Raw genomic sequence first — 14,672 nt, 5'->3', positions numbered from 1 at the left:
CAGAGATAGAAGGAAAACACAGAATTTATTTATTCTCAACACCTGCCAATAGTGATCACCAAATTTCGCAAACATTTCGCCAAAGCACAACGCATATATAAAACACAAACTACATGCTGCAATAAATGCACTGTCCAAGTATCCTCTCTCCCTGCTGACTTTCAGTGGCAGGCTGCGGCAAACAGATAATCAGTCAAATCCAAAATGATAATCTTCTTTCACGTTTACTGCTGCCTACAGCCTTATAAAAAACTTCACTGAGTTCAAGTCCAAAATACTGTAATTGTTCATAAGAAAAATGGCTTGAATGTAGTGAAATGTTCAGACTGAAGTGCTTAACGTAATCCATAACTGTCTTATGCAATTCTGCTTCAAATAAGTAACTTTATGCTTACTAAAATAAAATGATGAATAAATAAACTGCGACCACTCGCATTGAGCCAAAAGTACACATGACTTTCTTTCCAGGAAAATCTTGTGTTCTTCACTGCATGTTTGGAGAAGCCGCTCCAAACTTGAACCAAATGTCCATGGACATTTGGTTCATCTGGACATCTGCTAGTTTAACATGGACATGTTACTAGCAGATTAACATGCCATGTTAAACTAGCAGAAGCTACTTTGGAACAGGTTCCTCTCCGGAAAGCCAGTTATTAAACTCCCCGACCAAAACCGATGTTTTGTTCAAAGTGATATCACGCTTAGCTCACTGATGGTTGACAACAGCGCCCCAAAGTCCCACCTTCTGTAAGTTTAAGCTTTCTCCCAAAGGGAAATTCATGTAAGATGAAAAAGCAGTAAAGCCTGGTGAGCCTTGAATGTCTGAGCGATGGGCCAGATGACAAGTCCCTGGCTGTCAGCACTGATCTGTGTTCGCCTAGTTTTCTGGCCCAACACATTGAGCTGGCTGCCAGCCACAGCTGTGACATATGAAGATGTAGTGTTGACCCCGATCAGAGGTTTGGTTTTACAAAAGCTATGTTCTCATGCAGTATTTATGGACGCTTCCCACTAACTGACTTTAATTGTCAGGGACTGTTGTGCTTGCCACTAAAAGAGAGCAGAAAGCCGTGTAATAGGCTGCGGTTTAAAGGACAGCCGCGGCTATGATTGAGTCACTTGTTTTAACTTGCTTTTCGAATTTGCAATTATTCAGTTGATGCGATGCAGATTTGGTGGCGGATGGAAACCATCATACCTCAGCTGCTGGTTACAATCCAAGTGTGGTGCACAGCTGGATAGGGTTACGCTCCATCACATCTATTTAAACATATGCCCACTTTTCACTGCCTGGTTCAGAACGGTGTTAATCATGTAAGCAGAAAAAGGTCGTGTACCTGCTGCTAAGTTCAGATTTAATAACACAAAACAGTGAACATGTGCAGTGAGACAACTTTGATCAAAGTGTTTTAAATTAAAAATAGATCAAACGGCTACCATGTCTTGCTAAAGCATCCGTACCATTAATTTTTCTAATGTTTTGGTATGCACAACCATAACCTGCAACATACTGAAATGGGATTATTTTTGAGCTTGACCAACACAAAGCAATGCACACTTGTGGAGCCGATGGAAAATTGCACATTTTTTTTATTTAAGCTATCATTGCAGTTACATAAAGAGGTTTGCGTACTATTCAACACAGAATAACTTGAACTTCTTCACATGAAAAGCCTTTGTGAACACAAATTTTCATTTCCTTTTGCGTATTCCAGGTAAAAGACATCATGCATCATTTGCAACCTAGACGATAGACCAGGCCAGAGTGATATTTGCCAAAGTGTTCACATCTGCTCTTTTTGTCTGTCTCACAAGAAGCAACTGTTTGCTGTGCATCAATATATCAGCTTTATACTGTTCGTTGTTCTAGGCCATTGAATACTGCGAACTGAATCTCTGTGTGTGGTCATCTGTTTTATATGTGTAGATTTAATCAGCCTGTAATCGAGAAAAATTTAAATATGAAAGGCGAACGATTGGACAACACAAATTTGAATCGCTGAATTATTAACGACCCTCAATTACATTACAGATTGATGCGAAAATGATTTTATCCCAACTGTGCCAAAGGCTGCTTAAGACATCTTCATCAGAGTCATTCAAGCAAAGAGTCAATAAAACACTGCAATTAGGCTCGCTCTTAAAAATCTGAGGCAGTCTAATTGACTGTGTACTCAAGTAGAAGAGCAAAATTCCCTCCAGCAAGTTTATCAACATTGACAAAAAGAAGAATAATTCATAAACATAGCGGGCTTTAGGCTTTGAAAGGCAGAATGGTGCACTCTGAGTATACAGTTTGATAAGTGGCATTGTCTTTAAGATGTGTTTTTTTTTTTTTGGTGTATTTCAGGCCTTTTGATGCAGTTCCCCTCAAGTGTCTCTTTTGAAAGCACTGATCAGAGGCTCATCAGGAGTTTGATAATAACATCTTTATAAAGCTCACACCACTTGGCTGTGGAGGGCCCTGTGGTGAGGAGCTGTGTATGACGTGGTGCAGCACATCAAACAGAGCCTGGTCAAAAAGCAAAGCACTCAATATCTCATAGAGGTGAATTTAATGGCCACTGCTTGCTCTGGGCTCTTGACCCTCTCCAAGAGGCTCCGTGTTAGTCACTCTCCAGTGCTTTCCAATTGAAACTCAGCCAGACTGGCAGTAGATGAGTTTTCAACCATCTACTCAAAGCCTGGATGACTGCACCCAGTGGCACGAGATGATCAGAACACCTGTGATGTTCAGCCGATAAGAGATGGCTAATTGAATGCTGGGAGGGATTATGATGTAATTTTCTTACACAAATATGTGGGGGGAGGGGGCCTCCTCTGCACACTGAAATCAGAGAACTGTTTGGGTGCAGATATATTCAAACCATTTTAGATGAATGAATGCTGAATTTTATTCATCAAACTTCCTCTTTCCAACACCAGCTGCTGTTTATTTCTTTTTTATTGACAAAAACAACTAATAAAGCAAAGTCAAACTGGACATCCATAACAAAATATTGCTCCACTTTCATCAGTGCTGTAAAACAAAAGTCAAGTAAGTATAAGATTTTAGAATTTTCTTTTGTTGAAATGTTTTTTTGCCTACAGGTTAGTTCAGGAAAAAGATGGATCGCAGGGAGTCTTCTAGTTTCCTGCTGTCCTCTGCTGCCCTCTAGTGCTGACCAATTATATAGATGGTGTTTGTGTTTCAATCTCATGAAGTTGCATCCAAGTAAATTTTAAAATCCTCAATTGTAAAAATTAAATTAAAAAAAAGTAAAATTCAATTATATGGATTCATTCCACTCAAAGAAATATATTTAAAGTGTTCATTCTGTTAATTTTCATAACTAATAAAAAGCAAATAAAAACCTAAGATTCAGATTCTAACAAAATTAGATTGAACAAAATATTTTAAATACTGGATTTTTAAAATAGAGAAATGAAGTGAAAAAGTATGTTCTTGTACGATGCACTATATGTATTTTGTTTTTTGATAAATGGATAAACCCCAACAGATAACAACCCCTTAAATCATCATTGACTGTGGAAACTTAAGTTCACGTTTTATGGCTTTTTTTAAAATTAGCATTATGTGATATTGGAGTTTTGACCAACTGTACTGTACAACCTTCCCTGTATGTTTAGCTCCACTCCATATTTTACACACACACACACGCACACTCTTCAAAAGGTGTTTTATTCAGGAGTAGATCCAGAATGAAAAATTTAAACAAATAGTGAGTGGCAGACCAATATCAACAATGTTTTGTGAATACTTTAGTGACCTATGTCTAGAAATCCTTTGCAAATACACATTTTAAAAAAGGCATGAAAAAAGCATAAATATTAGAAAAGGAGCCAAATACAAAATACAAGTTCATAGTATTGCACAGCAGCCAAGTGAGGACAGGAGGGAGGAGATACTGACGGAGCAACCAGCAGCTTTCAGGGTTTTCTGCGCCTTTAACAGAACAGAGTAAATCAGACATTTCCTACAATGTCAATAAAACGATCTCTTGTTAATTATGTTGCTGGCAGCTTACTTTGAGATCCCGTGATGCTCAACTCCAGGCCCCATGTTTGACCCGGCCCTCATCTCCAAGGCCACAGAGCACTGGAAAGAAAAGAAAAATGGATTCGAAATGAAGCTTTAAAAGTCTTTAATGGAAAATTTAAAAAGAAACATTACAGGGATGAATTTTGGTTCCTGCTGCATCAGTGAGTTTAAAACTCTCTGGGTAAAGTCCAGCCTTTTAATATGCATCAAAGTTCCTCCCATTTAACCAATATTTGCTGTGTAAGAAAACAGACTAACAGAAATGCAGCAGCTGCTGCTTGCTACCTTTTTTTAACTTCATCTTCATCCTAAATCAAAATTAGATGACTAAATAAAGACGGTGGTTAAATTTTTTCCACTTACCCGTGTCTTCACATCTGTCCAAGCACCATCTGTTTGACTTCCACTTGAAGCAGCTCCTTCTGAAGATTTCCTTTTTCGGCTTCACAGAAAAACAGTGACGGAAATTTGTTAAGCTAGCATTTTCTCCACTAAAAATGCTTTAAACTTTACAAAATTCAAATTGAATTATGGCTACGTAACATCAGAAAATATGCAATTACCATATTGTTGGATTTGGGGATAACCATATTGATTGCAGTTAAATCACATTTTCTGGCCACCATCATCTATACGAGGACTGCCCTCAGTGAGTTCATCTAACTGGCCATATTTACTGTAGATCTGACCATACAAACCATGAATCCACATGGCTCCAACACTTTTTCAGCATCATATCTGAAAGATTGTCCCAGACATTGGAGTACAAAGAAAATTTACTCTGTTTGGTTCCATCACCTCTCTTTTATATACAAATTTATGAAACAACATGATGCTGAGGAAGTGCGCTGGTTCGCGGTTAGATCTGGGAGAGTTAAATCAGCTGTAATTTATAATCTAACATTTATCAAATCAGAACATTTAGCCTACAATTACTAAAGATGACTGAAAGAGTTGTTTCGCATACCTTTGCTAAGGTATGCAACTTTGTCTTTTAGGTAACAGAATGAGGACTAAAGTTTAGAAACACTTTCTCTTTAAATAAATAACAGTCACCTTGAAAAATAATGAAATGCAATTCTATACTTTTCCAGAATGTGCAATGACCATAAATACATTGCATTGAAAACAATAGCCCAAAAGCCTTTTGCAGTCTTAATATTGAGCACTAAAACACTGTAGGGGCCATTGCCTTTTTCGTCACCTTGAGACGGTGGTGAGCTCCTGTTTAAGCGTCTCGATGTCGGTGAACTGAACAGATTGGCCTCCGCCTCTGGTTTTAATGACCTCCCCCTGAAATGTTAGGAACAATAAGGTTAGAACCAACTTTAAATAGTAATATAAACTCAGATATTCCAAGATACAGACAATCGGTTAACCTGGTAGGAGATTATTTAATTAAAGTGTTGAAAAGAATTGTGCAACAAAAACAAAAAAGGTCAAATGTAAATTTGCTTCCCTGCAGTTCAGAGTTCTTAAGGTTTCTCCTGATAATATAAGATTGCTTTCGCCCAATAAAACCTGATCCCATTGCTCAGCAATTTTTTAAAGCAAAAAAAAAAAAAAAAAAAACTTCATTAATCTTCTAGATCCACTTCTGAAACTCAAATAGCAACAAATAGCAATAAATATCTGCCAATACTGGCCTAGTTTTAATAGTTGGACTGATCCGTTAAAAAAAAAAAATTCAAATATCAGACGATACCGATGTTCATGCTGATACATTGTACCTTGCTAGTTGAAATTTGCCCTCAACTTCATCTAGCTTAAAAAACTGGCAACATATTTTTTATGTCTTAATTATCCTGGATGAGTTTAAAGAAAATAAAAAATCTGTAGAAAGGTTTACATATTGAACATCCAAAAATCATAATAAAAAAAGAAAGAAATGTGGACATATAGGTTGTAATAAAGAATAGATTTGAAAAAAATTTATTCTCACACGTTAATGGATATACACCCCCCTATACAAAACAAAAAGTAACATGACTGAAACAATAATTTAATCAATGCATGCAGAAATGAATACCGATTCATTTCTATCTACATTCATTCTTTTGTTCATATAATTCCACATTTCCTCCATCTTTTTATTTGTTTATACTTTTACAGATCTGCTCTTTATTTCACTGCAATGAGCACTAAAATTCTCTCAAACTGAAGTCAACCCGAGTAAAAAGTAAACATAAGTAAATCTTTAAGTACATGCTACATTTTACTTGACCTTGATGAGTTTGGTCTGTATCTCGCCGTCAGAGGCGACCTCCTGGTGCGTCAACACATATCTGTCGCACTTGGACAGGGCCTTCTCGTTGGGCGCGGACACCTGGATGGCGTTGGGGATAACCGGCTGCAGGACCGTCCCCAAGTCGAGGCTGGAGGGCGGCTTGTGGTCCACCCATTTCTCTACGCCCGCAGAACGGGAACGGCGGTGGCGAGGCCGCACCGGTGTCTTCGTCTGATTGGATAACAAGCAGAACAATTCAAAAACAAACAAAAGACATGTGAAACACTTTTAAATGATCCCTGAACAACATGAAATTTAACTACCACAAGCGGAGAATCTAGTTTTAAATTCTTCAACCTGATGCTGCTGCAACTACCTCACTGACCCTGTTGCTTCTCTCTTCTATGACGTCAAGGAGCAAAATGGGAGAGGGGAGACAGGCCTCCCGTCTACTACAGCACTCTGCCCTTCTCTTGGTTCGGCAGGCTGGGGAGCCGGTGGGAGACAGGGTTCTTTTGGGGATGTCAGGGGCCCGTAAAACCTCATCTGGAGTCGCCTCCTGCTCCAGTAAGGTGACAGTATTGGCCACTGATAAAGAACAACTGCTGCTGGGAATGGGGCATGTGGGTCTTGGGTTCATTTCAACTTCCTCATCACTAATGGCTCTGACTGCAGGTGACTCTGGCACTGGACTGACCTGAGGAGACTCATCAATACTCTGACAAGACTCGTTGAGATTTAGACGAGACTCATCGAGGCCCTGAGAAGACTCGTCGAGACTCTGACAAGACTCATCGAGACTCTGAGGAACAAAATGGACATAAACAATAAGAGATATGATCAAAAGAACAAATTCATTTAAAAAAAATAATTAGAACAAATAGACACCTGTTAGGAATCCAAACAATTAATCAACTCATGATTAATTGTATATTAATTATTTATTAGATTAAAATGAGTCCCAATCGATTAATAACCGCTTAGAGCTCTTTTTAATGTTGTAGTTTGCCCGCCATCCAGCAGAGGGCGCCACTGGTCATCCTTAAGCTGAGCCAGTTGAAAAGGTCCAAAACGGAGTCAGGTGTGGGTAAACGACAAGCTCCTTAAGTTTCACCGTAATGGCACTTAAGTCATAATATCATAATTTCATTCTTTTAGGTTTTATTATTATTTTGCTTTCTTAGTGTGGCCCCTAAAACCCCGTCGTATATTATGCCAATAAGCAAGGTTTATTTTGAGGGTTCTCATGAGTTAACACGCTTCATAGAGTAACGTTTTAATTTCCCTTTAACAGCAACTACAAACAGCAATTCTGTACCAACATCTCTGTTTATGGAGAATGACATGTTTCATATATGTTTTATTATTTTCATATTTTATTTTTCTATACAGCAACTTAAGAGGTTCCCGTTTTGTTATATTTTATAAACATGTCTAAGTTAATATGAAAAAACCACAATTTTCTGTATTTAGAGTATTTAATACAGCTGATACAAACTGTTAAATTGTAATAATTTTTTGGCATATTATGAAAAATTTGAACCTTTATGTTATGAAAAGACAGTCAGCCTTCTTGATATAAAGAAAATGTTATCCATTAATTGTTAGTCGATCAACTTTAGATTAACAATCGATAACTTGCATCCCTAACACCTGCACAATCTCACAGCGAGAACCTTAGAAAAAAGCAAAAGAGCATCAGAAATACTGATACTCATTACCTTAAACAATTTTCAATAATAAAAAGAGCCTAGGAGCAAAGTACTTAATTGACTACATACCGGAACAGGCGGTGGTGAGGCTGATCTCTTTGATGGAGGCCGCTCCTCCCTGGACGGCCGCTCGTCCCTGCACTCCTGCCTGGATGGCCGCTCCTCCCTGGATGGCCGCTCCTCCCTGGATGGCCGCTCCTCCCTGGATGGCCGCTGAGGCAGAGGCTGAGTCTGACGCGGCTGGGGATCGGGGCGACCAGGAGTCTTGCTCTCTGTTACTATAGCTTTGAGTTGTTTCAGCTTTTCGTCTTTCACCCACAGCTTGTTCTGCATCTCAAGCTGCATCGCATTCACTCGTCTCTCCTGCGCAATATTACCAATGTTAAAGTGCCATCATTACACTAAATTATGTCACTGCAGTCTAACAATGCTCCAGAAGCAACGCACAGGTGATGATATGTTTGTTACAACTTACACACTCTTTCTCCCACTTGTGCTGTGTGTCCGAGACCATGCCCTGCATGCGCTGCTCCATGCGTCTCTTCTCAGAAAGCTCTCTCTGCAGCCTGTGCCCCCTGGTTTCCACCTCTTGCTGCAGGGAACGCTTGTCGTCTTCATAGATTTTAGTCGTTTTCTGCAGGATGTCAATCTGGAAGGAAGTCGTGAGAGAGTTAAAAAAAACTACAAACCAGTAGTGTCAAAGCAGTCCAGGGATTATAAGTCAAAGAAGAACCTTGTGTTCTTGCATTTTGGTCTTCTTCTCTAAACGTTCAATCTCCATCTTGTTGCTATGCATCACTTTGTCTTTCTCTGCAAGTCTACCATTCTGTTCGATGATCACATTCTCTTTGGAAATGACGTTGGAGTCCAGTTCTTGCAGCATAGACTTCATCCTGCTTGCTAAAATAAGATATGGAAGGTGAGCCAAAACAAAAACAAACAAGAAAGAAAGAAAAAAAAAAGCTGTTGACCTGTGACAGACGAGCTGTGAGTTCTCACCTGCTCTGTTGAATTCTTCAATCATCATCTGCCGGATCCTCTGTCTGTTTTGCAGCGCTTCAACCAGCCGAGGAATGGTGAGCTCATCATTCGGGTCAGTCAGTTCAGATGTGGGCAGAGGTGGCAGGCTCAGCACCACGCCATTTAGAGCAGACATCGCGTCTGAAGGAAGACGTCCAATTCATCAAGTTAACATTTTATGATTAAGCACATGGAAAACTAAAAGCAATCCAGGGATTATATACATTATGTCAAAGATCAACATGACTTCAATCTAAAAACTCAAAACCTCTTAGCCTTTAGTTTCTGTAGTATGAGCTTATGACGCTATGTTGCGAAAAGTGTTGACCCACCTGTATTCATATAAGAACTAGAGTAACATCCTATTTTCATTACATGGAGTTTGATATGATGCCAACCCACCCCTTGCAGATATACATTTGTGTTTATTCTCTAGAAAAGCATTTGTGAGGTCAGAAACTGATGCTGGACAAGACAGCTTGGCTCTCAGGCTCTTCTCCAATTCAGTCCATAGACGTTCTATCAGTGTGAGGTTTATACTCTCTCTAGGTGAGTAAAGGTCTTCCAAACTCACTTATCCATATCCTTATGGAAGTTACTTTGTGCACAGTCATGTTGGGACAAGACAGTATCATCTCCAAATTGTTGACATAAAATTGGAAGCATGAAATTGTCCAAAAGCTCTTGGTGTGAATTAAGACTTCCTTCAGACTAAGTCCAGCTCTTCATTCTGGAAATGGCCCCTTATAAATATAGTTCTTAGTTGGCTTTGAAAGCAGAACTTATGGAAGAAACATACTATAAGATGGATGGATGAATAAAAAGTATGAACAGAGATTAATGGATGCATAAATATTACTCCAGAATTTAAACCTCTAAAAAAGTGAATTTTTAAGACAAAAACAAAAATTAATTGAAAAAGAAAAATTGGATTTAATATAAAAATATGTATTCATCAGGATAATTTATTTTTAAACCTTATCACCCAGGTCTAATAAGGTTTTAGAATTATATTTAAGCAGCATCCTTACCACCGCGGTCCTCCACCCTTTGAGAAATCTCCTCCCGAAACGCCTGGTTCCTATGGCGGCGTCCCGGAGTGAACCCACAGATGGGTCTGTCTACCGGACGAGCCACCTCTACTTCCTGGGTCATCTCTGCAAACCGCATCACCAGCTGCACAGACAGAAAGCTTGTTAGAGAACAGAAACATCTTCAGAAGGAAGCAGAGAATCCGTCGGATCAGCTTGCCAGCGTTTCCTCATAATCATCCGTCTTGGGGTTGACGCACACAACCATCCGGACTTTTCCTTCTCCATCAAAGTAGTTTTTAAACAGGTGGGAGACTTTGGAGTCTCTGTATGGTACCATCTACAACAGAAGTTCTACGTTACCTGCATGGTCTGAATGGAAATGTTTAGCTTCAATCTGGCAACACTTACCTTGTTGGTGCCGTACATTTGGTTCTCCCGAAGTATTTCGAGGCACGTCCGCAGATTCAGGAGCGACTGATTAATGTTTCCTGCATAGAAAAACTTGTTAGATTGAGCAAAAGATTTCAAGATGACTTATCTAATCTAACATTTATGTTTAACAAACCTGCTTCACGTATTCGCGTGCCTTCAGCTCCCGTCCTACCAGTGCGCTCGCTTCCTGCCAAGTCAACGAGACACAGCTGACTGACGCTCACTTGGTTCTTATCCTGACGGTTAAAAGGGAGAAAATCCAAATCAACTGCGTAGATGATAACTTAATAGCAGGTGGATATTGTAATATGTTCTGAACTTTGAGAGAAGTGTAGCTGCAACTAACCTGGAGAATGTTGTCCCCCTCTGCATCCAGAGGAGCTTGAGCCAGTTTGATGATGAACACACTGTGCGATCGGCTCGACTCTCTGTTCAGCCGAGTGTTTGCAACCTTCCTCTTCTTTTGACCTGCAAAAAAATATCAAATGTTACACACACAAAAATAAAACATCAAACACAGAATATTAATGTGCAAGTTAAATGATATCAATAATTCATTGCACAAAATTTATCTTTTGCAACAGATCTGAAACCGCTCAGAGAGAAGATTAACCCAAGTCATTTCCTGAACAGAGCCAACCCGGAGACCAGCAATTCCAGGTCAGTCACATCTAGAAATCATCACTGCAGCATCTGTAGCTAAAAACATTTGTGGATCAGAGACAGAAACGCTCACCTCTCCAGAACACTTGAAATGCTTCCTCAGCAGATTTCACTTCGACCTCCATACAGCCGGCAACGTACATGTTGTGGTTCTGATCCTCTCGAAGGATTTTAGATTGAGGCGGTCTGTAGCAGTAATAAAAAAAATTTGATAAATTGTTCTTGTGTCGTTGTGAAGAGGAACAGTTTTTCATGCAACACATAAAGAGCATGGAGCACAAAGTACATGTAGGCATTGGGAAAGTTTCAGACACAAATAATGATAGAGCGGCAAGAAACATGAGTTTACAGATACGTGTGACACAAAGCAAAGACTGCAAGCAGAAAGTGAGTCATGTAGGGATTTCTAAAATTCAATGAAACGAAAAGAAGATAAAACTTGAAAAATCAACAGTCCTCAGATTTAAATAGTGAGTCATTGCTTAGTAATCTTTCATAATCAGGGATCCAGCACATGTTCCAATGATAAATTTCATACTCATCTGGACACAAACTTCTAAAAATGGTCCACAATTTCTACATTTTCAACAAGACATTACAAGATCACTCAAAGAGGTTCCAGGGAAACATTTTAATGGCAATTTACTGTTTTTCTAGTTTAATGGATACATTGTTTTCTAGAATTAATTAGTAATCACTTTAATTAGGGCAGTTTTAGCCAAAACCAAAAATAATTGAGTGTTTATATATTTTCCCCTATAATGAATCCAGCTAACATGGACTCCTGTTTTACAAATTAAGTAGCCAATAAATATTTTGAAATACCAAAAATCACTATTAAGGAATTCTCGTCTACATGTGTGTTCAACTGGACAGCTTAGCCTGATCATGCAGCTAATTTGATGTCTACTAGATTAGCATTCACTGGCCACATACATGAACTCAGTGTTCTGGCGCACAGGTGTGCCTCCACCGTTCCACCTAGCAAAAAGAAAAGACAACAGTTTTTCTCCTCCAGCTATTCTGTCATGAAACTATTAAAGATCTTCACAGAGACTCTAGAATGATAGTGCTCAAGCATACACTTCAAGCACATCTGTACGTCCATTTATTTTAGACACTTACTTTGGCTTGATCGCGTCTTCCTGCGTTTCCTCCAACAGGTCATAGATGTAGTTGTTATAGATTTCGATGTAGGAGACAAAGATGCTGTAGCAGCTGTCTTCATCCACACCGTCTGCTTTACAGGTCTCCTCTGGTTTCAGCATGTCACCAATTTCAGGGTCAACCTTTTGTCTAAAAAGTAGGAAATTACACACAACCTCAATATTCAGTTATAGTGTTGATTACAGCTTTTGTTTTTCCTAGCATGACATGATTTACCTGGAAGAGGGAGTTTTAAGAACTGTTAAGTTGTTTTCCCGTCTCTGACGCTCCAACAAAGCATCAACTTCACTCTGAACTTCCATACCGTTTTTATCATCAGTCTTAAAAATCTGAGCAGAGGAGATTCCAATAAACATAAAGCTAAGAAAATACAATGACAAGTCATGTGGACTTGAAAGATATCATTGTGTACTGCTCTCTTACATATCTTTTGGCCTGAAAGGGGCCAACACTGTTGAAAATCATGTCAAGGGAACGTGGCAGCAGTCCGCCCTGACCTGGAGAGCCAGTCATGGTGAATGTCTTCCCGCTTCCCGTGACACCGTATGTGAAGAGCAGCCCTGCAGCAAACAGCACATCATCAGCAAACACTGAACTTAAAAAGGAGAAAAAGAAATCTGATGCTTTCATAATGCAGAAACAGATGGACAACTGTGGAAGCGTAGAGCTACCAAAAGAAAAAAAGCTATATCATGTTACATTACTGATGTTAGTGTGGATATATTGTGCATCAATAATATTTATATTTGGTGATTGTGTTCATTTATTATACAAGTGTCAAATAAATAATTAAAAATACATTTATATGTATTTATATTGTAAGATTGTTGAATATACTGTGTCGTTGTAATACTTATATTTGTAAAGTTTTTGTGCTATGATGTGATATTGCTGTAATTTTCTTATGCGTTGGTGGCAGCTCTAGTCTTCTGTAGACACCTCTGATTTCTGCATGTTACAATTTATTATCTTGTGCGCCTCTTACCATTTTTCCCATGAATGAGGTCGACAACAAGAGGTTTGGCCACGTTCTCAAAGAGTTCCATCTGCGACACAGAAACTCCAAAGACTTTTTTGAAGGAGTATTGTGTCTAAAAACCAAAACACATCCATTAATATGAATTTACTTTATTGTGCAAAAGCATAAATTTTTAAAACAATTTTAATAAATGTGAACAGCCTGCTGTGCTCTTCATCAAACTCAGAATAAGACATGTTTGATAGGCTTAAAATGGTTTAATCTTCTAGTTTGGAGTTGGTAAAAGTATTTTAAGATTTTTTTTTCTTTAAATAAAAAAAGGCAAGATACAGCTTTTGAAAAAAAACATGCACATAATTTAGGCCAAAGAGCATTTCTAAAGAGGTTTTAAACTGATTTTGCTGAACTGAGTCATCCAAAATTGACATTTAATCCACGTATATTGCATAGCTGCTGTAGTTTAAAGGTACACCTGCATGGCTGGACTGGTTACCTCTTTATATTCCCCATTGCGGTTTACTTTGAAGCCCTCGGGAGCATGCAGCTGGACGGTGGAGCTGCTGATCACCTCAATGCAGCACTCCTCGTCCTCCGCAACCAGAGGCCGCACACGTAGATACACCTGATATAGGTCAAAATTATTTTTCTTACAGAATACAGTGAAGACTCTCTAAAGACGCTAATAAGATCACAGAAACATCGTTTTCTTAGACCGCCATGTTGAAATGCTCGCTAATCCACCTGGGATACTTACCCCAACTGGGTCTCTCTGGCTGTTGGGAGGCTTTTTAGGAGGAGGCCTTCGGGGCGTTTTACATTTCCTGATAGTCAAGGATAAAATTTATTACATTTCAAACCGTCATAGCTACTTTTAGTGGTTCATAAAAGCAAACGGTAATGATTGGCTCCTCTGCTAACTATCCCACAGCTAAGCTAGTCATCAAAGTCTCCCCAACTCCGTAAATCAATAGTTTGGCATTTAATGATAACACAAAGCATATTTGAAACAAACCCTAAAGGCGACGTGCGGGGAAAAATAAATCCTACTTACGCTTGTCGATTCATTGTAAAGAGTAGTTCATCTGTTTTAGTTTTGACCGTTTCTGTTGCTGTAAATTTGAATCTTCCCTCCGCCTTAATCTCAGACGGAACTTTTTGAAAAGAAGCCTAAACGAGCCAATAAGATCCCAGAACAAGAACACGTGCTTCCGCTGGTCTTCTTCCGTGTATGACGACGCCAGACAAAAATGTAAACTATGTGAAGTCCGCAGAAAAAAAATTATGTGAAACATCCGAGTGTTGATGTAGCAAGTTGAGCATTCTGGCTAACCTAGCAAATGATAAATAGCAGCTAAGAAAAAACTATGAAATGTATAATTTTTCTTCCATTTCAGAA

General features: G+C 39.0%; 1 protein-coding gene and 1 non-coding gene across 7 annotated transcripts; both read right to left on the bottom strand.

Moving 5' to 3' along the window:
- Positions 1 to 3,663: 3,663 nt before the first annotated feature.
- LOC102226513 (kinesin-like protein KIF23) lies at positions 3,664 to 14,406 on the bottom strand. 6 transcript variants are annotated; one of them, XM_023352288.1, is made up of 24 exons: positions 14,328 to 14,406; positions 14,031 to 14,097; positions 13,770 to 13,898; positions 13,283 to 13,388; positions 12,721 to 12,857; positions 12,514 to 12,626; positions 12,256 to 12,426; positions 12,067 to 12,111; positions 11,204 to 11,316; positions 10,814 to 10,935; positions 10,601 to 10,703; positions 10,444 to 10,523; positions 10,253 to 10,372; positions 10,033 to 10,177; positions 8,981 to 9,142; positions 8,715 to 8,881; positions 8,457 to 8,630; positions 8,051 to 8,344; positions 6,655 to 7,071; positions 6,267 to 6,500; positions 5,247 to 5,335; positions 4,406 to 4,484; positions 4,029 to 4,099; positions 3,664 to 3,946 (listed from the first exon to the last, which is right to left on the bottom strand). In XM_023352288.1, exons 1-24 carry the CDS (start codon positions 14,339 to 14,341, stop codon positions 3,931 to 3,933), a joined length of 3,168 nt encoding a protein of 1,055 aa, XP_023208056.1. In that variant the 5' UTR covers positions 14,342 to 14,406; the 3' UTR covers positions 3,664 to 3,930. The 6 variants fall into 6 exon arrangements, with proteins under 6 accessions (XP_023208056.1, XP_023208064.1, XP_023208066.1 ...); XM_023352296.1 differs by having other exon boundaries at positions 6,967 to 7,071; XM_023352298.1 differs by lacking the exon at positions 6,655 to 7,071.
- Positions 11,060 to 11,157, bottom strand: LOC111606607. Its single transcript, XR_002752144.1, has one exon. It is a non-coding gene; the product is annotated as a Z30 small nucleolar RNA (small nucleolar RNA).
- Positions 14,407 to 14,672: the final 266 nt, after the last annotated feature.

Source organism: Xiphophorus maculatus, chromosome 2, assembly GCF_002775205.1.
Source record: "Xiphophorus maculatus strain JP 163 A chromosome 2, X_maculatus-5.0-male, whole genome shotgun sequence".
Classification (NCBI taxonomy): domain Eukaryota; kingdom Metazoa; phylum Chordata; class Actinopteri; order Cyprinodontiformes; family Poeciliidae; genus Xiphophorus; species Xiphophorus maculatus.
Note: the sequence above shows the minus strand (reverse complement) of the source record. Positions and strands in the feature narration are given on the sequence as shown.

Bases quoted from the DNA above. Each gene is read 5' to 3' on its own strand.
- LOC102226513 (XM_023352288.1), bottom strand. The intron at 12,858-13,282 runs GTAAGAGGCGCA...TGTTTGCTGCAG, and splicing joins CCTCATTCATGGGAAAAATG to GGCTGCTCTTCACATACGGT. The intron at 11,317-12,066 runs GTATGTGGCCAG...TTACTGCTACAG, and splicing joins CGCCAGAACACTGAGTTCAT to ACCGCCTCAATCTAAAATCC.